The sequence below is a fragment of the Anguilla rostrata genome, chromosome 4 (genome assembly GCF_018555375.3).
Source record: "Anguilla rostrata isolate EN2019 chromosome 4, ASM1855537v3, whole genome shotgun sequence".
Lineage (NCBI taxonomy): Eukaryota > Metazoa > Chordata > Actinopteri > Anguilliformes > Anguillidae > Anguilla > Anguilla rostrata.
The window spans coordinates 10769009-10793461 of NC_057936.1; the positions used below are offsets into that span (position 1 = coordinate 10769009).

The window sequence follows — 24453 nt, forward strand, 5'->3', positions numbered from 1 at the left end:
TTACCTTAACTGAGTTCCTGTGCTCAGACATTTATCAACGTATAGCCGAGAAAAAGTAGCGTAGATGATGCCTTTCTTTGCTTGTTTTATAGTTTCACGTGGCGTGCACTTTAGTTCAAAACATTGCCTTCCTGGAAGTGGTGCTATTTATATAATAAAGGAAAACATCCAATATAGTGAGTTATCCAATATATGACAGTAGACCCTATGATTTACATAGTGATATAGCCAAGTGAGACCCTAATGAAAAACATTATATGGTTATCTCATCTATGTGACAGCCAGACAGTTTCATCTGTACACCAAAACACAGCTCACAGTTCTAACAACTCAACTGTGAAAATAAATAAATAAATAAATAAATAAATAAATAAATAAATAAATAAATAAATAAATAAATAAAAACCCACTACCACAAAGTGTTAAATGTAATAACTCCTGTATTTGTCAGTTTGGGCAAAGTATAGCTCAGGATAAATGAGGTAATAACGAATGAAAAATGTGGTAACAGGACAATGTTATGTTGCAATTATCTGGATGTCCCCCAGTGTAACCCAGTAACAGAAACTAAGTTACACTCAGACTAAATCAAGTGGTGAGAAAACACAGAAAAACATTCAAATTTGATTCCATTGACACAAAATGGCGACACTCCAGACAATGAAACATACATCATGTTTCTATTTTGGGTTGACTCTCACTCTCGCTGTGAGCTTTGAATGTGTGACCAAGATATTTATTTTTTCTGTTCAGTAAGATGTTTAGATTTGTTTTGGCTATCTTCCTTATAATTAATTCATCCATCCATCCATCCATCCATCCATCCATTCATTCATACACACACTCAAGTCTTTTAACATTTGACCTTCAAGCAGTGCTTCTTTCTGACATAGGTGTACTGCTCACCAAAACCAATACTCAATCTTGACTTAATATTCACATGCTAGTTGGCACATCATGCCAGTGGCAGTTAAAAAATATGCCATCAAACATTTGCTAAGCATATCTCAAAAATCAAGGGGACATCATTCTTCCCTTATTGCTGAACAATCCATTCTTACAGTTAACCTGGCACTGCTCAAAAATGGGCATGCAAAACATTTTTAAAATCATGTACATTTTATTTAGAACACATCACACAGTTTTTTTTTCTCATATGAAGTGTATAGTGTGATACTTGATTTCTAGTGCTATCTGTCAAATGTGTCCACTGACCAGTACTTTGTAATGCAGCCACAAGTTTTCTCTGCTTCAACTGTATCCATCCATCCTGTGTCCCCAGCAGGTGAACATACAGACACTGAGGAATGACCCATGAACCTCACACCACTGACCTTAGTACAATCACCAAAAAACAGGATCCTGGAGTTGTCTCTTGCCTGCAGTATATCCTGGGAATACAGAAAGTGAGGTCACTGTCCGACTCCGGAGGTCTATTGTTAAAAATAACTTAAAACCCAATGGTTCAACCGATCTCCACTGACACGAGTATCTATGGTCATTCAAGAAAGATATGAAAAACTGAGAAACAGTGGATCCCCTATTTAGATCCCCCCACCCCCCCGACAGGATAGATAATATTCATAACTGTACGAGATGTATTAATGTTATATACACATTTAAAACACAGTAAGGATGAACTAAGTGCATCTTAAAAAGCCCTTGACACAATGTGAGAATCAATACACCAGTGTGACAAGAACAAAACACTGGGAAATTATGAATTTACCAAACAGATGTGCTAGAATGCACAGCTGCTCAGTATATATGCAGTACTGGAACAAATGGTGGACACACTGCTTTAAAGAAGTCGTCTAGTACTTGTAAAACTTTTATCTGTGCACTTTCTTCTGTTGTTGTTTCTCAGAGCCATTTTTCCTGTAAAAATGATTCAAAATGGTCTTCCTGACACAAGTGGTAATGGCATAATGTGACCATCAGTAATTGGAAATAAAGTATACATGCCAAAAAAAGCAAATGGTTTTCTTTCCATGAATATTATTGTTTTATGTTAAAAAAAAAAAAAAATTAAATACCAGAGACAGAAGTACTTGTTCAAACTGATTATACATTTCCAACATTAAGGTACATTAGAATGCTCAATTATGTATGTATGGACTAGTACATATAGGACGGTGTAATAATTATTATTTGTTTAACACAAATGCTAATTATTTCTTCATTTCTGTTTTATGTCGATATTACATATCACATTATGCCAAAGAGTAAGTGGCATAAAATATTGCATCAGTTGTCACTGTTTATAAATGCAGTGTTCCCTACTTTGTGCCAGTACTGTGTGTATATATACACATACATATGCCATTCACACATGTACACAGAATAAAATAAGAAAGCTGAATCATCATAGTGCTTAATGGTTTGACTGCGCATACTAGCAGTCTTTTGAACGTATACTATCTTTTGAACATCTGATTGCAAAAACTCCCTTTCAATCACAGCCCAGTTCCCATCACTGACATACTGTGTGAGATATGCAAGTAATGTCAGAGTAATGTAAACACACTGCTGTAAAACTGTACACTGCAGCTATAAAATAATACTTGTTTACAGGAAAAAGTCAGGGTGTCAATTTTATCTTTCAAAAATTATTTAAACATCCCAAACGGACTTGTTTTTCAGCTCTGCTAGTAATCCCAGTAACTCTTGGCTTATCAAAAAAGTAGTGTACAGTCATGGATAGTGGTAATTTTGGTAAACATAGGCTTCATCATCTCAAGCATGATCATGCCCACTTTGAATGATGTTCAATGCCACCGTCGCCATCTGAAGGCTTGTGCTAGAGTGTAACATTTCTTTATGCAGTAATCTTCTCAGTAACTAGCCGTATTTGTCTTCAGATGTCTTTACATATTGATTATACAAAACTTTATTATCTGTAGTTGATTTTCTGTTCATAAATTGTTATTGAAAATATCCATAAATAATATTAATTTGTAAAAATGTTTGCCTGTCAAGCACTTCGATTGAACATGAGAACACCTAACATTAGAGTGATGTCCCTTTAAGTTGAATTGTACGTTGAATGATACAGAGCAGTTGATCTGCAATGATCCAAGTTGTTCGTATATTCAAGTCAATATTGAAATATTTAGAGGAGAAAGATAAAGCAAGGAGAACATATACATAGTGTGCGTATATATATATATATATATATATATATATATATATATATATATATAGAGAGAGAGAGATACAGGTAAAGTCCCTAATTGACCATAATATACCAACAAAGCATGAGTCTAACAGACTGACATTTCTGATATTACAGGTGCACTTATCCTGGAAAACAGTTGTTGTATGATCCATGTCTCAGATAAGCTCGGGAGAATTGGGGGGTTCGGATTTATCTGCACGCACCGAGGTATCGAGCTGGGTTGACCTACATTAGCGTTCCTGAAAAAATCAGAACCAGATACGTGTCCAGCTTACCTATGACCCAAATTTCAGCGTTTTAGCTTTAAAGAACACTTTCGCACTGCAGGCTCTCTGCGAGCCAGATTCCACACAGACTGCTTGCGCTGGGCTTAGCCGAGAGCGCAGCGGCTCGGTCCGCAACGGAGCACGGCAGACCGTTCACAGGACCCGACCAGAGGAAAAAAACCATCCTGGACGGCGGGCATTTCAGAGCACGCCACATGTGCTGATACAAGACCACCGGGGGGGGGGGGGGGCAAGGCTCCCACCGACACAGAAACTCTGGAACACAGGTGAGGGCTCTGAATGAATTCAACTCAGTAGAACCTCCGAGATACAAACGCTTTGGGTGTTTCAGAGCTCCGAAGCATTCGTAATTCTGAAACCCATTAAAACATGGATCCGTTTTTTTTTTCTTCTTTGATGTCTTTCCAAATGATAGAACTCCTGTTGAGTGACCTGCTATATGTATGTCACCTTTTTAAAACTACGTGACTTTGTTCTGGTCTTCTCACCAGATACTGACTTTGCCACAATTTGGGTTTGGATAAAAAGTGTTTTTAGAGCTCACCCCAACTTTCGGTGACGCACCAATATTGAAGAACAAGCGAGATGTGATTAACATACGTACGCAGCATAAAACTAATTTTGTGTGAAGTTGACAAGTGTTAGCAAAAAAATTTAATAGCCCTCTTGCTCTCAAATAGAAACTATTTATGAAGAAAGAAATGCCTTTATGTTGACAACTGAAAAACAGAAAATTACTGGCCAAGTACAGAACTAGGTAGAATGACACATGGGCTGGACTGAGTTTAAAGCATGCGAAGGGCGGTTCTTGTCAGCTTTCTATAAAGATGCTGTAGAAAGCATCTACATATTGCATTGAGAAGTTAAGAGATGAGATACATTTTTATAATTGTCATAAAAGATGAGGCATCAGTGAGGGAACATCAAGAAAGCAGTGGTCTGCTAACAAGCTACATGGGTCAACCAAAACTTATTTTTCATGGACCCCAACAAACAGGTACAGAAGGTGTATTTGCTTCACCTGTTGTTTGAGAAAGTGTGAGTCCGTTCTGTTCAATGCTTGCCTTTTGGCATCAGTGATTAATAACACACAATATATTTATTTTATTAGGAGGACCTTGATAAACCCTAATTGTGCATGCTACTTCCAGGTTCAAACCCTGTTCAATCTGATGTTTGTATCTCCAAGGTTCTACTGCACCAAATGTTTTTAAGGAACAGCACATAACTTTGTTTTTATTCATTTCTGATGGACAAAACTTTCAATTTTCATGTCCTGAAGCTTAATTAATCCTGGATATGAGGCTACAACTCTGTTTACCAGGAGTTATCCCTGTGAGAAGAACAGTATGGATGGAATACCTTACAAGATCATACCGCTTCATTCGCATTATTTTGAATAAGCTCTTGCAGACCTGTAGCTGTCTTGTGGACTCGATTATTCTAGAAAAAGGCCAAACATAAAAAAAACAAGTCAACATGCATAAAACATGATATTGCACAAACTCCCCCCGTACGGTAGGTGAGGGAGTCCCTCGGTTGCCTTGGTGGAGTCTTCCTCAGCGTTCAGTCTTGTGAAGTCTCTGCCCACTGTCGCTAAATAGCAGCCATCTTCGCATTTGCTCATCCAGCTGCAGTCTATGGAATGGCAATGATATGTACATCCATTTGATTTTGGCAGAAGTAAGGCAGGTGCAAACAAACAACAACAAAAAATAATAATAAAAACAACAGCAACATTAAGAAACCATAACTGTCTCTTAGGTCAGTCTCTGTGATTGAAAAAGATGGCAGATTCCTCGCATGGAAATCGCGCTTAGCCATCAAAGTGACCCTTTCGATCGAGCCCCAAACGTTTGGCTAACAAGCGTAGTGTTAGACCCCCACCCCCCCCTCTCCCACACCACAGGCAGTCGGAGAACGGGTTCCTGCCTGGGCGGCGGTCACACGGAGGTGGTCTTGTGGCTGTTGTGGGCGTGGCCTCCGGCGGGGGGGACCGAGAGGCGCAGGGACTCCTCTTCCTCTTCCTCGTCCTCGTCGCTGTCCGTGTCCGGCAGGTTGGGGCGGAGCACGATGCGGCCGCTGCCCGGCCGGGACTCGAAGGGGCGAGGGACGGCGCAGAGCAGGTTCTTGCCCACGTCGTCGTCCGAGGAGTGGTAGGACTCGTCGTCTCCGATGTAGTGGCTGACGATGTGGAGGCGGTCAAAAGCGGGCGGTTTGGTCAAGCCCCGCTGGCCTTTTAAGCAGCGAATCTGTACGGAGAGGGAGGCAAACGCATTGAACGGGCCGCAACCGGACAGAACAATTCACACGCAGACTTTCACGTGACGGCACTGCTATCGGGAATTTCGCTTTTCTCCCCCACAGACATGCAGCGCTTTTTAATCTCCCCAAACAACCATGGCGTCCAGTGCTCTCAAATCAAGAGCAATACAACATCTCTACTGAACATAAACCATCTGCGAAATCCACAGGAAGTGGATGCTAAACTCTAGAGCAGAAGATGTGATATCAGGTTATTATCACTGCTAAAGGTCACATCGCATGCAGTGTACTTGACTGCAAAAAGGGCAAATATAAAATCCATTCGACAGTATCATGTAAAAACAAATGTTAAGCCACTGCATGACCGACAAACTCTATTTCCAGGTAAAGAATGCGAAACGTAATTACAAATCCATGCCGAGTGTTAAATCACGAGCATCACAATATGGGACTGTACCAGGACGCACTCTGAAGGGGACACATGCTGACGTGCTTACCTGATACAGACTGCCTCCACACGACAGACATGTGGGGAGAGAGGTAGCAAGACGGGTAGTTTAGAGAAACCACATGCACAGAGAGACACACATACAGACAGACACACACACACACAGAGACATACAGAACGACACAGGCATATAGAAACAGGCACACAGACACACACGCACGCACACACATAGACAGACACACAGACATACAGACAGACATCGGCATACAGACACAGACAGACAGACACACACAGACATACAGACAGACACAAGCATACAGACACAGACAGACAGACACACACACACGCACGTATGCATGCACACACACAGGCACACAGACATACAGACAGACGAGCATACAGACAGACACACACAAACACGCACACATACACACACTTGCACACCATGGGAGCTGCTGTGTACTCCAACAGAACAGTGAGAAGTGTTAGCGAACCAGTTTGGCTGCTTTGATACTAAATATGAAATATTAAACACTTCAAGAAACAAAGGGTTTATGATTAATTATTAAGAAACTGATTTTATTTAATCGAGATAGTACAATGTGGTGACAACTGAAGACTCGATAAATGATGCCCCTGAACGTGGACATATCACTTGCTCGTATCTTATCATATCATATCATAACTACTTGCTCAAGTATGACCTGGCCAGGTATTCTTAGTGTCTTGGACTTAAGCTGATCTGAGAACCATTTTATTTATTTGTAGATCATTTCAACTTTAAATTGAACTATTTTTGAAAAATATTATTTGAGCGCGCTGGAACAGGTATATATTACAAACATATCACTGCTCTATTCATGTCAAATAACTGTTTTTACAAAATGCACTGCTTGCAATGCTATGACACACAAAACATTCTTCAATAACATTATTTCAAGCGAACGCATTCATGAAATGTGAAATTATCAAAAATATTTTGCTAATTGTAAAGGTTTTGTTCTAAAAGCTTTAAAAATCTCTTAAAGCTTAAAAAGGTTTTATTGGAACTGTGAGGTGTAAAAATGAACACGTCTTCAACAGGAAACAAAACACAGAATAGAAAAGCCACTATCGAGGACATGGCAGGGTCATGACGTCTTAATGTTATGAGTCAGACAGGCTATGCTCAGAGCTCTGTGGATAATGGTAACAGCTTACTAATTTATAGAATACAAGACTGAAACCGCTGCCTATAGTAACCATAATATGTTTTGTTATACAAGTCTCTGCACAGACATCATTCAGCCATTATTGCCATTTACACACTGATGATCAATTCCACTGACCGGACAGAGTATTCTTCAGCTGGAAAATTACATTCCACCGGCATTTAAAATGATTTAATCATACTGCATTTTATTATGAGTTTAAATCTGTACATGTGGAATGGCAGCCCTAGCAATCCATATACGCATATTTGTCCTTTGACCTCGGCTTTATTTGTGCAATCAATTTCTGAAATAAATGAAGAAACAATCTTTGCAAGTAGGGCCGCATTTATTTAAAACGATGTGAGATGAGTTGCAGTGCACAACTGGGGGAACATCATAGGGTAGAGCGCCTGGGACAGTTCGAGGGAGGGGGCGATGTGAGCATGCTCAGAGTGTGGCCCACCTGATCAGACCTTAGGCCTCACGTTTTGAGTGGAAGATCAGGACTGGGGAAAACATTTTGTACCCACTCAGACACCGGGGATTTGATTCACCAGCTAACCACCTATACGACACTACAAACGGTGCTAAAGTTAGCACCAGGTTCTCAGACCCACAAAGGGGAAACATTGCCTTTAACAGCATAATGTATTGGGTGTCGTCTTTGCACAGAAAGTTCTGCAGTTTTGTTTTTGTCGCGGTCTCGCCCTTCGGTTCGTGATCTCTGCCTGTGTATAAACGACTCCGGAATTGGCTTAGGCCGTGACAAAGGGGGCGGGGCTGTGGAGCGCCTGCAAACCGCGTCTTCTGAAGGGGAGCTATCTTATCGCTGCACTGGTTCCTTCCACCCACCGCAACCACTTAAATCAGACAGAGGCAGCGAGGGACGCTAGCCAGTGCGACTATCTGGCAGTTTCACAAGGGCCAAAGCTTAGCTAAAGAGCGAAAAGGAGTGAGAGAGAGTGTGTGTGAGAGAGAGAGCGAGAGAGAGAGAGAGAGAGAGAGAGAGCGAGAGTTTGTGTGTATCTGGGTGAGAGAGCAAGAGGAGAGAGCAAATCTCATCTTTTTGCTCGACTGCACTCCCCAGATAAAGTGCAGGCTGTCAGCTGCAACACAAAGCATGATTTAATACAGCTCTATTTAACCACAAGCCACTAGGCATTTTTACTTTCGACGGTAGGTAAAATCTGACAAAATCTTTGCCTGCAAATCATTTATTAGGAGGAAGAAAACAAGTTTGGTTGACTTCTGAACTTTTGAACCTTTTCGGGGAGGGGGGTGGGGGGTGGCAGGGGGATGATGACTAACTTATTTCTTAGGTTTGATGAACGTATGAGCAAAGACACGTACATCAAATTTCATGATGATCGGCCGTGACCCAAGGGAGTTTTTATATTGTAATAGCCTACAGAGCAATACTGCATTTTGATTGGCATGTGGTGGGCATACCATTTTCCCTACAAATTTGGTACTTAGTCATTGACTATCAACCGATACCTTGGCCCTGGAGATCAATTGGGCTGCTACTAAGACCGGAAGCATTCTGCGATTGGCGGGTATGGGCATCGATTATACAGTATAATTTTCTGTGCAAGCTCGCACTCTGGTGTTGAAATAGTTCTGGTGGCTATTCTTATATGTATCCACTGTTAATCATTTTACCTGGCTAATGGGCTAACGCTAGTTAAGCATGGTGGCAAAATCTGTGATGTTAGAATGCACTGACTAATATGAATATGACACTTTAGACGAAGTTTCTCGCGGGCACGACTGGGCTTGCAGTTCAGTTTGCAGAGCTAACCATCATGTTCGAGCTGCAGAGATAATTAACCTGTTTCTCATTTCCGAGTAAGCTCGAGCAGCTGTGGGCCAGTTCACTTCCTGTGTAATTCTAAAAATGGCGGAATTTTGCAGCAACAGCACTGCTCTGTGCTTCAGTGCACTAATTCTATATCTCCACATAGTAGTGGTCATGGTCCCTCAAAAGGCTGAAGTACAAAGTAAAAACAGCCAAATCAGGCAAGAAACTGCCAATCATATCACTACAAATTCCAATCTGGTTCCAGAGAAGCCAGTTGCATCAAAAATGATGTTTATTTAGTTTATTTACCTCTTATTTAGTCTTTACAATTTTTGTCAACTATATGTGTTTTCCATATAACCGATGAATAAACAAAGACAAAATATACACTCATAATATGAAGCACACACAAGAGAGGACCTTGCAATTGCCCTGTCAGAATTACATAGAGACAAACTGCACCCAGAGTTGGTTTCAGTGGATCGTAAGAGAAGCTGTTTGTATAAGGTGAAATAGGCGAAACTAGCACCTTTGGCAGGCTTTTAAAGACACGCCTATGTCAAAATCCCCCCATCCCCCCGTATGTAAGACGCTCTTGATAAGAGCATTTGCTAAAAGCCTGTAATGTAATGTACTGTAATGTAACCAGAGTGAAACGTTGGCCACCCAGAGCTGCAAAATGGCTGTCATGTGCAGGCGGACCTAGAGTATACAGTATGTAGGGACAGTGACACCAATGGAAACCTACAGGGAGCACATCAGAACCAGGAAGTACCATTTTTTCACTCAACAGACACACTCATTTGTGTTCCTTGGTCACATGCCTAATCACGTATACAACAAGGACAGCGCAAAGCAGTGACGTGAGGGCTACGCAAAGTCCCCCCCCCCCCACCCCTTCTCCACGGGTGGTAATTAAACGGCAGTTTTAATTTCAACGAAACTGACAACAATGCCCTTATGTATCTGGAAAAAAACCCACATCCACAGATTGCAAACAACACTTACGATACCGAGAAAAATACTTTTTGGACCGCAAACAATTTACGTTGTCAAAACTGACATCAGCGAGCTCCTAAACTTTTCCGCATCATCGGACAGCTAAAATTAGCTGTACTCACACGGCCGACCGAGATGAAAAAGGTAGTCATACGAAACCTGACTAATAAAACTAATAAAGATTTAGTCATGGGACTTCAGCAGCAGAGTGAAATTTTACCAGTACGCTGGATGAAATGTGGCAATATGCTCGCGTTTGGGCTTTGCATTGTTCTGTGGATGAAAATAGGGGTCTTTGAGCTTAAGCTCTGATGTAATAGCAGTTCACACCTGCCCCAACAGAGTAGAAACAGGGAGGCTAAGAACCCAACAGCTTTTAAATTGTTCCCCTCTAAATTATTACAATACTGTTCTGTGCTTAGGGGAGATGTAAATAAAGGCACTATTTATAGTTATTTCCGAATGTGTTCGCTCTTACACAGTTATTTTAAAGGACGTCTTATTTGGGAATCGGTTGTGGACGGTAGGACTTTCTAAAACGTTTTTGAGGACTTTTTCATCCATCCCCAGTGACGCGCTCAGCATCGCTTCCTTCGGATGCAGATTCTACAGCAGGGATGAGGTCACTGCGGTCACTCACAGCAAAACTAACCACCACGGCTTGAGAAACCGTAGCAGCATTACCAGAAGTGATTGCAAAGAAGAAGAAATCTGAGAAGGACGCCAATTCGCACAGCAAGAGAAGGGAAACCAAGAACTAGGAAGAGAGCTCAAAATGACAGCGTGCACAAAAATAAATAAAATAGAAAATCACGTGAAAGCACACTCAACACTCTTCCATACACAGCACGAGACGCAGCAAGGCTAACCAGAGCATTCTCTACACGTCTTCTGCAAAAATGACTAGGCCTTTATTTCTGAAAAAAGCAACAACAAAAAAAAAAGGGAAAAAGATTTTCGATTTTCTGATCACAGTTTCAAACTTTCAAGAATCTGCTGGCGAGTACTCATTTACTCGAGTAAATTATTCCACCCCTAATTACTACATGCAGCTAAAAGCACTTTCAGCCCTTTTTACTAAGGGTTTCAGTACTCATTTCAATACTCTCATTTAAAATATTACGCTCATCTCCTGATCCAGACCTGGACCACTCATGCCAGTGCAGTTGGCTTCGAATATACATACAGCCATCCTCCAGTAGTGGGCGTACTGCAAGTATCGTATGCGCGCACCTCAAAAACCGCCTGCTCTTGCACACGAAAATCCATTCATCTTGTGCTCTCAAAAACAAAAATCCTCTTCCATCACAAACAGCAAGCAGAAATATCCAAAACCAAAGGAACGTATGCATGAACGCTTCAGAGAAACCGAAAGCTTCTGACCCACAAAAGGAAGAGCCAGAAGGACGCTGCAGTGCCGCTACACTGCTTCCAAATTTCTTCTGACTACCCAGCTCAACATAAACAGCTTACAGCACTTTTAATGAATAAATGCATCCACTGATGCAGCAAGCAATGCATTAAAATACACGTTTTATTGTCCAAAACTTTATTTAAACCTCAAAGAAGTACTGAGGGAGAGTCCCTTATTTACAATACTACAACATGCTGGTCAGGTCTCAAAGACAGAGATGGCTAGCCTCAAAGAGGACAGTGACGTGTGCCAAATCCATCAGCGGTAATGAATCTTATAGCAGAGTGGTACGTTGCATCTTGAGGTTTAAGGGTGGTAATGAATGCCTGCAAGTAATGTCTCCATAGTCTAAAACAGAGACAAAAACTGACTCAATTACTCTGTTTCTGCAAAAAGCTGGAAAGGATATTTTATTTCTATACAGAATACCTCATTTTGACCACAATTTTCTACACTATATGAGGAAGGCAGCCCCTTGTAAACTCCCTCCTTTCAAAAAACTAATTTTAATATTTTAAAATTAGGGATTTATCTATTTAATACACATATGTGTAAGTTTGAGGGGTAAGGTGTACACGTGTTTTTCCATTTTTCCCATTATTATCGCTACCAAACTTACCAATGAAAATCCAATTTCCTTAAAACAGAGTGCACCTCAATTCTTAATCAGAAAAGAAACCCTTCATTTTGTGCCAGGAGGCATGATAACAAGACATCTTTAGGCATATATGACAACAATGTAGGGTTTGCTAATCTCAAAAGCTACTAAAAATGGAATGAGTAGCCCAATAAAACTACATTTCACTTACATTCTCAGAGAAAAAGGGCATGAGAAAGTGCCTAAAAAAGTACAAGCCCTTGTCATGGGGATGGTACCCTACAGGTATATAAAACTGTATCCCTAGCCAGCAATACATAATTCATTTGTAACTTTTTTTGCTTGTAAATTGGACTTATTAGTACCAAATAGAACACCATCATACTTTCAGGGTATATGTGGGAAATGCGTTCCTTAAAGAACAGAAATCTACCTCCACTGTACCTTTACATCTGACAGTATACAATACTGTAGCCAAAAAAAAAAATGGCTTACAACATCGCCCACTGCCCTGGCAAAACATCTTAGGTGGCACCGTGACGAAAAACAAGAGGAAAAACAACTGCCTTATTGGTATTCTCTTTCCGGCTTGTCACTTTCCGTGTGGCCAAGTGAGATTCTGGATCTACCACCTGCAAAATCCTCAAACGTGTGCCCAAACGGACAAACCAGAGCACGGGCTGTTCAGTGAGTGGCACTGCTCATGGTGGTCTGAAAGATTGATACCCGGTACTTCTTGAAAGTCTAATGAAGCCCATGCTTTTGAAAAGGTGAGAAATGTACGCAGTGTTTTAAAAGTAAAACGAGGCGTGCTGGCACATTCCACGCCCTCCTCACAGGAAGCGGAGAGCTACAGGGCGTAGTTAACACTTCTTCTGACAGGCAGGTGGCCTCGAAATATAGTAAAACCTGTTCAAAAAAAAAAAATAACAAAAAATAAAAACAACGACAAAACCAAAAAAGCCACAGCAAAACGCGCAAGTGGCAAGTAGAAACGAGAACTGGAAATGATGAACATAGCGAAGATCGAGCATGGTGCGTGCTCAAAAAGTCATTGCCTTCTGGCAGCAGGGTAGGAACGTTGCAAAAAAAAAAAAAAAATGAAACAAAATAATAATAAAAATAAAATTTTGACAGTCTGGGGACAGTCTGGACATATGGATGTTCTGTGTGCCTCTTCCTCAGCCGCCTCTCCCCCAACACATTCACTCATTACACTCATTACACAGCATGACTATCACAGCCCTGGGAGTGAGACTGAGGAAGAGATTTCCTGATGGGAAAATCTTGTGGAATGAAGAGAATGATGCTTAAAGATGAGCTAAAATATGAGAAGACGATGGCGCAAATGCGAACGTGCAGCAGTCACGTCAAACTGGAAACAGGTCATGTGAAACCGTGGGAGAGGGAAAGAGCACTACCATTGTTCCTACATTATGACGTTTCCCATTTTTTAATTCCTTAATACTTTTATTTTATTTCTATTATTCTACTACATTGTATGTCTGTTATCTCCTGTACCTCCACCAACCTTGAAAAGTCGATGGCTACATTAGGTCTGCTCAGAGCTTGGGGCGAATCTCTTATCCGCCATGCACACCAGCGCACACAAACCCGGGGTCGTAAGCTCCGCCCCCCTCGCTGTCCCCCAGGCACTCACCTCGTGTTTAAGCTCTGCGATCTGCTCCTTCAGGTCCTGGATGTACTGGCTGGAATCGGAGCTGTTCAGCTGGCCTTGGACCTTGCCTTCTTCTTTCTGCGAGAAGAGGGGAGCACCATCACCATAAGAAGGTCACTCTTAGGGCACAATCGCAACAAGGCTCCACAGCGCCCCCCGTTTCAGGAGCCTCTGCTCCAGAAAGTTGGCGTCTGCTAACTGGGAAAAAAAATTCATTTTTGACGGTGTGGCGTGCATCTATATTTTTCAACTTACGTGTACATTTGCTCCTTCAGAGAAAAAAACAAACAAAAAAACAAAAAAAAACAAGTTGGCGTAAAGCCCCGCAAACAGGCAGCCGTTCTTAGGAAACTGGGCCCGAGGCATTTCACTGCAAACGAGCGCTCCGGTTTTCAGTTCCCTGCAGTTACGGATTCGCGAGAAAGAGTGGAGGGGAAAAGTCACGGCGGGGTTGAGCGGCGCTAGCCGTCTGCGGCCTAGGGGGGGTGTAACCACCCGGGTTGTGTCAATCGGTGAGGGCTCAGCCACCTCCTGCAGACAGGCTGCCACAAGGTCACACTTAACACCTACAACCTGGAAACACTGGTGGGGGGGGGGGTAGGCGCAAAGACGAAGCCCATAACGATCACATGGAAAATGACAAATTGCTAAAAGCGCTTTTCATCGCACAGGCTTCCAGATTTCCAGCGCGAGGCGAAGACGAACTGAGTCACGGACGGGAGACTCGAACGTACTCGAACCTGCTCAAGTGTTTGTTTTTTTCCAGAGGCCCGGAGGAGTTTTGGGGAGTACGTTAGTCGCTCAACAGCCAAACCCTCGCCACGTGCTGTTTGCGTCCTTCGCCCGACACATCTGCAGCGCTGAGCCGACAACAGATCACAAAAACCTCAAATCGCTCGCTGCGCGCGGCATCAAAACACATTGCTGGTGGGGTTGGTGAGGTCGGTGGGGGGGGTGGGGGTGGAGCGGGAGGAGGGGCTTCACACCGTGCCAGCTGCGGTCACGCGAGCAGAAGCAGTCCCAGTGGCCCCCGGGGAAGGGAAGGTGAACTGGGAGGGATGGGGGAGGGGGGGCGGGCGCTGAGGTTGAGGTTGCGACCTAGCGGATCGCCGCACGAAAAAGAAGGGCGTTCCCGGCGCCTGAGCCGCAGCGGGCTTGTGAGCGCGAGCTCCCGATTGGCTGCCGGCGACGGGGATCCGAAGGCCCCGGTCTTCCAGGAATCTGTGTTTTTCTTGAGGTTTCCCCCCCCAGAGAGGGCGATAAGGGAGAGGCGGTTAGCCGCCGTCCTGCGCTCAGCTGCGAGAGCCAACAGGTGCCTAGCTGTGGCCGGGGATGTCAAACGTCTCTAAGTAATGGCTTCCTTGCCCGTCCCCCTGTTGTTATCCAGGAGGGCTGCGGCAGTTGGCCAGTGGCTTGCTTGTTTATTTTTACCACAGAGTCCAAGCTCATACAGCTGGATGACTTCAACAGGAGTGCTAGCGACAAGTGTGTGTTCTATATTATTAAGCATGGCTTGAAACTGTTTTTTTTTAAATTTTATTTTACCATTTTAATCCTTATGCTCCTGAAAAATACACGCAAGCGACGACATCTAACTATAATGACGGGCCATAATTAAATTTACCACAGATAAAAATTTTTTTTAAAAACAGTAAAATGTTTAAGGCCACCCGTCAGCCATTCCACTTCCATAGTATCTCATTTTCCAACTAGCCACCTGGCCTCAAAACTAACAAAACAAAAAATAAGGTCTTAACAAATGAGATATTTTGACACTTCAGAGTCCTTACACTTACAAACTTGCACATTTGAATCGGTCTGTCACTTAGTAAATAACGCACAGGCACAAACAGGAAATGTGGCCTCGACAGATTTCCTCAGATAAAAGTGCAGTAAATTTCAAAGATTTCAGCAATGTCAGTCATGACCAAAGGAAAACTTGTCTGCATGTTAAAACATTACTACCATGCAAACGGAGTTACTTTGTTCACTGCTATGAAACGGTCAAAGAGAAGCTGAGACTCCGTAGCAGTTTTATGGCAGTAAGGCTGTGGTTCTTTCAAATTAGCCGTCACCTTATTTGTTACAAGTCTGTTCTCTACAGGATAAACTGTTAATAACAACAGAACTTTTTTGTTGGCATTTGACATCATACAGTTAAATAAACAGATTAGCACTGAATTATATACGCAACGAGGTTAGCCTTGAATTTTATGCAAAACAAAAAAAAAAACAAAAACAAATCATGATATGTTAACTTTCAGTCCTGTTGTTAGTGAGACGTATGTATACGGGAAGTGGTTTCCCAGTATTGAAGACTCAGTGTTGTGGTCGACATAAGGGTCACAGCAACAAAAAAAAAAGAAAGAAAAAAGTGTTTTCAAAACTATGCCTGTGTGGATGAAAATACACAGAAATAGCCTCCATTTGTACCCTTTCATTTCTACGAACATATTCATGCACCTCAATGCCAGCACAGGTCTACTAAACTCTCAAGTTCTAAGGGCAGATAAAGACGCTGTAGTTTTTAAGACGTACCTGAATTCTGAAAGCCTATCGAAAGCACATTGATGGCCCACACCAGCTTGTGCAGACTTTAAATGTGAAACGTAAAGGTGTGGGAAAACCCCTGTGCCAACAGGGCCTCAGAACCCTCTGGGGATCTATGGAACTACTTAACAGTGCCGAGCGATCAGCCAAAACTTCAAGAAGCTAATAATTTATCAAGCTCGGTTCAAATATTTAAGTTGCTGCATCCTTTCAATTGTGCTGTTTCTGTTTCTGAGAAATCAACGGGGAAAATGTATTGAGCCATCACATATGCAATTAACCTCCTTTTGCCAGAAATGTAATTTAATTAAAAGGGTGAATTACCAAATTTTGCAATTGCAGGGCATATGAACTACAGTTCCCAATCTGCATCCTGACAATGAATACAGCAGCAACTTGTAGACAGGTGGGAATGAGACACAGAACTCTAACTTGAGAAGTAAGGTTAGACTGTAATGGACATGTTTTAAATGCATCTTTTGTTCATGGATTCCCTTTAAAATAAACTGCTACTACTATTTTGTATGCAATTATACAGAAAAGATTTGATAATAAGTGAGCCACCTGCTAGAACACATAATGTCTATCAAATATTATTGTAAGTGCCAGAGTTTCGCACTGTTTAGATGCTAAATTCTTTAGCCAGCTTGTCACCAGTCACACAATCACTTCTGCTGCTTTCACAGCTACAGGCTAATGGGCTTCATCTGATTTTATTAGAAAAATTCATTGGCTTCCATGATCTGTATGTCTTCATGTCAAATTAAGTGTAAAATATAGCTTCAAACGAAAGATGACAAGATAGCACCAGAGTTTTGTTAACCTACTGAGACCTACAGCCACTCCCTTTTGCCACCAGTCACACGTACCGACTACTTTATGTTTTGACTTTCATGATCTGTATGTCTTAATGTCAAATTTAGAGTAAAAACATAGTTTTATAGGTTTTTAATCTAAGACGGCAAGGTCATACCGCTAGCTTTAGCACTAACTCGCCTACCTCTGCTCTGCTCTTACCTGTGTACCCCTGCCTGCTCTCATTGCTCTGGCAGTGCAGTGAACACACAGCAACATGACTGACAGGCAGGCATAGCAGAGAGCTGTCCTGATTGGTTGCTAAGATTCAGGCCTGGTGAAATTTGGAGTGGTTTCAGATCCTGGGGCAGACAGAGAGCCAGGTTTGTTTCCTTAGACATTTTATATAATTTACTGATATCTGTCGGGATGTGAAGGAAAAAACCAAATGAAAAAAGTGTTCTACAACAAACTTAGATACTGCACCTTTAACACAGTAGAATGATATGTGGAGTTAATGTATATAAGGGCTGTTAATCTTAGGTCCTGAAGGGCCAAGGGCACAGGTTTCGTGGTTTGATTAAAGAGGTATAAGCACTCGCCTACCACCGCAGAGACTCGCGTTCAATCCCCGGCAGGGGCACTTCCAGCTTGGTCAGACGTTCCTGCGAACACAACTGTTCGCGGGTGAGAAGCATTAGCGACTCCTACTAGTTGGTCAGGGTGCGAGTTCTGCGGGGAGGGGGTCTGGGGGCGACAGCGTGAACGCTACGCTCTCCCAGTGAAACTCCTCGCAGTCAGGTGAACAAGCGCGAATCTGCAATAGCTGCGACCAGCCAACAGAGGATAGCGCATCGACCAGGACCGTGATACACACGGGGAATTGGTATAACGACTAAATTGGGGAGAAAATGGCAACAACAAAAAAAACAAAACACATCTGCAACCAATTAAGGCCTTGGAAGCAAGTTGTGTAGACTCAAACAAACAACTTAAATTAATGACTGGTGTAGAAACACACCAGAAAACCAGCCTGAAACACTATGCCTGAAATCAGGGGTCTGACAGTCTTTTAAAAAAATTTTTTAATCCAATTTCCTTTTTCATTTAAATTATGATGAGGTCAAAGCTTCAATGGTGGAAAAAAAAAACATTTGATTAAAAAAGTGAATAAAACGACAAAATCATATTCAAAAACAATTTACTGGCTGATTTGTGTAGTTGCAGTTGAATAATCACAGCTTAAACTGGGACGCATTTCCAAAAATTGAACTGAAGTCAAACTGAAAGCTAAAAGTAATCATCGCTCAGCGCTAACGGAAGACAAAATAACTTGCATCTGTGGCGTGATAAGAGGCAGAGGTAGAGATTTCCTCTGATAATGAAACCTTCCTCGCTTCAGAGCAGGATTGTGAAATGGGCCTGGGCCCTATCTGTGCACTGACTCGTCCGTCGCCTTTCAGAGGGCGAGAAAGCGGTGACGTCACCCCCTCGGTTTCCGAGTAATGGCAGATGAAGCTAAGCGAGGCTTAGCGTACGCGCTCATCCAGAGCGACTTAAAATACAGAGCAGAATTCTCTCAGCAATGTCGGGCATTAGGGCCGTCGTGAGGAAAGGGCAGTCACAGGTCGCTCCAGTGATCACCTTTGCCTCTGGAAAGCAGGCACTGGACAAAACTCGACATGAGCCGACGGGCGGTTCAGGTCTTCGCTTCTAGGCCGGCAGGGGAGGTGCTGCGCTTGTGGGCGAACCAGCCAGGGCTCCTGCCCACAACCCCCCAGCGCTTGCAACCAGGCACCCAAACCACAGACCGACACTTCACCACCTTGCAGCACCCACGCAGGCAGGTCCCTCGCAAAGCCAGCCACTTCCTGCTGCAGCTCCCCGGGCCGGGCGAGGCTGAGCCCGGAGCCCGGTTCGGCAGGTCCCAGGCTCGCCGCGGCGTCCCGCTCGGCTCGTATGTGGAAACTCGGGTTTCCTGCTTAGCCAGGAAGTCCAAAAGTGACCGCTGTGTTCTTCTGATAACATTTTAACATGGGTGGGGGAGTGGCCCGATCGCTTGACGTTTACGCTCGGTTGCTGCGGAGGCGCATGGTAACAAAACCCCAGACCACAGTGTGCGAGGGACGAGTGACTCAAACATTTTTTTTTAAAACCAATTTTCTGAAAATGATTCCACTATGAGAAGGTGAGAGCTCAGGGCACGCTACTGACACAGATTTCACTATGAGAGGGTGAGATTAAAGCTTTTTTTCATATAGCACCACTCACAGGGCTGCCTGACAAATGAACAAAAAAGGCTCCTCAAATCTTAGCAAGCAGAGAATGGAAAAGCTGCATCTTTGCACTGTGTCACAAACACCTTTCCATTAATCACATACACACACACACACACATACACACACACACACACACACACACACACACACACACACAACACACACACACACAAAACACACAAACACACACACACACACACACACACACACACACACACACAACTGCATAACGGTGTTCGAAGCAGCCCCCTCAGGTATAAATCAGTATTCCTGGTATGTTAATCAGTAGTAACGTGGGTGTACCTGTGGGTGTTCTGTAAAACTAGACAAGAAATGTCTGACACCTTTTTCAACCTACGGACAGCAGCATTCTGCCAATCAACGAGCTTCAGAGACAGGCTGAAGTCAAGCTATAAATATAAAACACATCCCCTCTCCACTCGTGGAAAAAACCAAAAACCACCCATCGGTCTAGTACACAAATGGTACCCTTTCACTAGCCCTGAAAAATGAGTGTGGGCAGACCTCACATTAAGTGCAGTGTCTCAACGTAGCATACTACTCAGGCTTCAGACCGAAAAGCCAAGCAGCATACTGCAGTATTAATCATGGAAAAATGATTTATGCTGAGGGTTACCTTTACATTAAATCTAGAGTAACACATTCCTGTCAATACCTTCAATTTTTCGTCCACAGTTGCGGGGACGATGCACACGTACAGGCAGCTTATGACAGAAGTGAAGTGTAATTTTGACTGAACTGCTATTAATATAGTGTGTTCCCAATTTGAATTGCCCTGTGTTAAGAAAAGAGTTTCAGATCTACAGAATCAACACCTAGACGAGGAAACTCAGAGATTTAAAAATAAACAAGCATGACCCAAAAAAAAAAAAAAAAGAAAGATGACAGCATTGGCTAATCAGAAAATCAGTATCACTTCACTCTACTGTCAGTGGAAACTTTTGGAAGCTTATTTTTAAATTGCAGCCACGCCTCCTCTGATCTGATACCCTCCTAAGACCCGGAATATTAATTAAGTACTTTAATTAAAGTGTCCTGGATGACAAAAACATACTGCGGTGAAAGTAATTTCAACAATTTCACTCATTACATTTTTGTTGGATGTCCCTTGTAGCATGGGTTTCAGCATAGTAGACTATATATGGTTTTGGAGATTAAGACCAGAGACTCATGTCCCCTACAGGGGACAAAAATAAATGGCTCGGTCTTAGGAGGATATAGAATCCGCAACCAACTCTAAGATTGCACACTGTGACAATGTCCCATTACACAACACCCAGGATATTTGTCTTTGTGTGACAAATTTCCAGTCCTCAGCAATTTGCTCTGATAAATCACTGTATATCACAAGCCTGATTGTATAGCTTTTTGGCATTGTTCCAATTATTATTTTCTTCTGAAAGACAAGTTCACATTTAAACCAGAGTACTTATAAGAAATGATTCATAGGCCCTTCCTTGTACCTTCAGGCAACATAACGCTTGACACTGTGGGCTCCAAAGTTGCAATCATCAAACCAATCGAAATTGTCAAAAACATTAAGAAGTATGACACTGGCTTAAAAGCGGAGGAACTGTGAAGTGCTGAAAGAATTTACTGAAGCTGGTAATGAAAAAAGGAACAAAAGTACAAAAGAAAGAAAGAAAAGTCAACCGTTTCTTCTGACTAGCACCTAAGAGGACCGTCACAAAGCCAAATCTCCAGCACTGTCCATAGGCGGTGGCCTACGAAACCAGTCAACAAACTAACTCCTGAAGTAGCAGCGGCGAGCTCGAGTGCAACAGGAAGAGCATGACATCACTCACAGGTCTATTCGGAGGCTCTGTAGGTCTTTCTGCCAGGGCTGCTAGGAACGATAGGCCACTAAGAGGAATCACGTCAACTTTTCATTTTGAGAGCGTCACAGTTCATACCGAAACCGTACAGTTCTTAAATTCTCTTACGAGATTTTCACACCGATTAGCCGATTAAAATAAAGCAATATTCTTATTGTGCTTTTATTAATATGATAGAATCAGAATCAGGAACATAATGTAAATGAGAAAAAAGAATGCTGCAGAAGCTTCAAAGAAAATCCACCAACAGAAAATAGTACAAGCTGCAATACATTTTCATGTGCGTGGTGGCTATGCATCAGATGTTCATTCTTGTCCCACTGCAGAAGTTTAATCTGTCAGTGGTGGGTCGGTCCATGCGTTCAGCATTGCCTGACCATGAGCTCAACAAAGGTAGCAGCCTCTTCAAATGAATGTTGCAGTGGGTATTTTTTTTTAAACTTTTTTACTGTCAAGTGCTTCTCCTCTAAATAGCATTTCTCAGAAGAGACCATGAAAGCTACTTTTGATCTTGTTCATGTCACCTTAAAGCCCCCCTGGCCCACCTAGCAGTCTCAACACCTCCCTTTCTCGGGGGCACGTTTTGGCTGATGTGTGTTCGCGCGCGGGTGGGTGCGTGCGGTGTGTGGTGTGTGTCTGTTTCTGGTGCAGTACCTGGATCTCCAGCTCAGAGATCTGCTGCTGAAGCTCAGCCATGGCAGCAACCTTGTCAGCTTCCCGGAGCCTGATGGCCATCACCTCCTCTCTGTTCTGCAATGGGTGGAAGGGAGGGGGAGAGAGAGAGAGAGAGACAGAGAGAGAGAGAGAGAGATGCCATCAGTACGCAGAGCTGGTGTTCCAGACAACTGTGAGGAAGTAGCGGCCCAAAACATATCTGCTGACGACTACAGTGCAAACTGGCAGCAGATTAACACTGAGTCAGCGCAATAACGTTGAATATTGCAAACTGATTACAAGAACCTACCGGTACTACTTAGTTTCCTAACTGCTTACCTCCTACGGAACCAATGTATGTGTTGTTAATGTGTCAAATCTAGTTGCCCTATTTCAATTACGGAATAGGAGGAATTGAAGCATAGAGCTGGGTCTGTAGCCAAAAAAACCACATTGGAGTCATTGACTCCATACCTAACTTGGCTGGTTATCTAGCCATACCTGCTTTTTAAAATCTAAAACAGGCTCAATGAGGAAACAAATAAACTCTTCTGGAAAAACCTTCATGCTTGCGCTTGTTTCACGTTTTGCGAACTATGAAGTGAATAGTTTACCCCGAAAAACGGCGTAAAGTAAATCAGCGACGGTCCGCCTGAAGGTTGGGTCGGCGTGGGATGAAGGAGAGCTTCTGACAGGCGTGGTGAGTCACGCCGCTAGCTGCCTCGACGAGAGTGAAAGTGCCTTGCCCTTGTTTTGATTTCCCTTTTAGGACACGTTCTCCATACACACCCGTTTCTGCTTAGCCCTTCGGTGAGTACCCCTAATGGCTGAGCATCACTATGGGAAGAGACCTGCATGACCTTAGCGCTCAAATCTTTGGGTATAAGGGGTGGGTGGAGGGCGCCGCGACAGTTTCAAAATTCTCGAGAATTTCCTGCCAACTGATTCTTCTGCCAGGTGAAACCTTAGCTTTCTTTAACTGGCCTATTGCATTATGGGAGATTGCACTCATTGCCTGAAGGAGAAGGGAGTCTTGTTGAGGGACAGAGCTTGCGAGATGTCTGTGACCGCTGAGATGGTGTGGGCTGTGGTACAGAAAGCAGAAGACCCTGCTTCCTTTTTAGAACTTCTGGGTCATGGGATGGCACCTCCAGACCACTTCCACCAACTCACCGCTGTTGCGATGAGGAAAGGCCATGTCTTAGTGCTACGGCAGATTTACACGGAAGGTTCCGGAAGCCAGGGTTCTCAGGCCAGAGACATACTTCCCCTTCAATACCCTGAACGAAGCAGGACTCCTAGATGCACCCCCATTGAGTACTGGAGTGTCTGAATAATGCCTAGGAAATGGGGGAGTACCACTATGAGAAACCACCTCTGTTCTGCAGTGGTAGTGAGCATGGTCTGGAACCTGCTGAGGACCAAATTAGACTCCCCACAAACCACAAATCAACTGCAAACAGACTGACGACTGCAAACTACAAAACAAAGAACTCAAGGAACTGCAGGTTCAGGGACTAATTACAGGCCCTGTATTTGTACAATTTGAATTTTAAGAAGCCCACTGAGGGTAAATTGAGAAATAATAGAGAAAGGAACTCAGACTATGTATACGTTTCCCCTTGACCTTGCGGATGCATTTGACACTGTCGACCATTGCATTGTCCTGTCTTCCCTGTCAACAGTGGGGATCTGTACATGGCCCTTTCTGGGATTGCATCGTACATCACTGGATGCTCCTTCCAGGTAACCCGACCAAGCATCTGCAGTCGGTCACTTCCTCTTCATCCACTACACAAAATCCCCTGGTCCCGTCATTGCTTTGTTTATGGCCTGTCATATCGTTACTATACCAACGACACTCAAGACTTTCTGTCTTTCCCACCATCTGACCAGCAGGTCTCCGCAAGCATCTCGACTCGCCTGAATGACGTCATGAGCTAGATGGAAAATCGTCGCCTACAGTTCAACAGCATCTGGTCTACAACCTGCCAAACCACTTCCACATAACCCCCCTTCTCACTGCCTTCCACTGGCTGCGCGTAACCACTCATATTAAACATAAAAACCTTGGTGTGAGCCCACCAGGCCACTGAGGGGACTGTCCCTTCAGGCTTTCAGAAGAACAGAGCGTCTGACCACCCTCTGACCTCCTGACCAGCCTGACCCGTCCGTTCAGACCCCTCCCACTCTCTGAGCCAGCACATCACGATCGCTTCACGCTGTCCATTCTCACGCCTCGGTGACGGAACGAGCTTCCCACGCCAGTCAGAACCGCAGAGGCGTCGGCCATCTTCCGACGCAAACTAAACCCCCGCCTCTTCACACTGTCCCTCGGCTCCTCCCCGCCCTCCCCACTCACCCTCTGTAGCACTTTAACCTGGCCCAAGCACCTATTTAGGAGTAAATTCTTTTTCTTACCTTTTTTGTTTTCAGATGCTATGGGTCTTCGCTGTCG

At 43.4% G+C, this 24453-nt stretch overlaps 1 protein-coding gene across 5 annotated transcripts in view; it reads right to left on the minus strand.

Moving 5' to 3' along the window:
• Positions 1-1100: 1100 nt before the first annotated feature.
• The window catches only part of LOC135252479 (ecotropic viral integration site 5 protein homolog), a 71262-nt gene continuing 47909 nt past the window's right edge, over positions 1101-24453 (minus strand). For all 5 annotated transcript variants that reach the window (XM_064330577.1, XM_064330580.1, XM_064330576.1 and 2 more), the window contains 3 exons: positions 21996-22091; positions 13844-13939; positions 1101-5717 (listed from right to left, as the gene is read on the minus strand). In XM_064330577.1, coding sequence (XP_064186647.1) covers positions 5409-5717; positions 13844-13939; positions 21996-22091 — 501 coding nt within the window. In that variant the 3' untranslated portion in view covers positions 1101-5408. The remainder of the gene's footprint in view (positions 5718-13843; positions 13940-21995; positions 22092-24453) is intronic.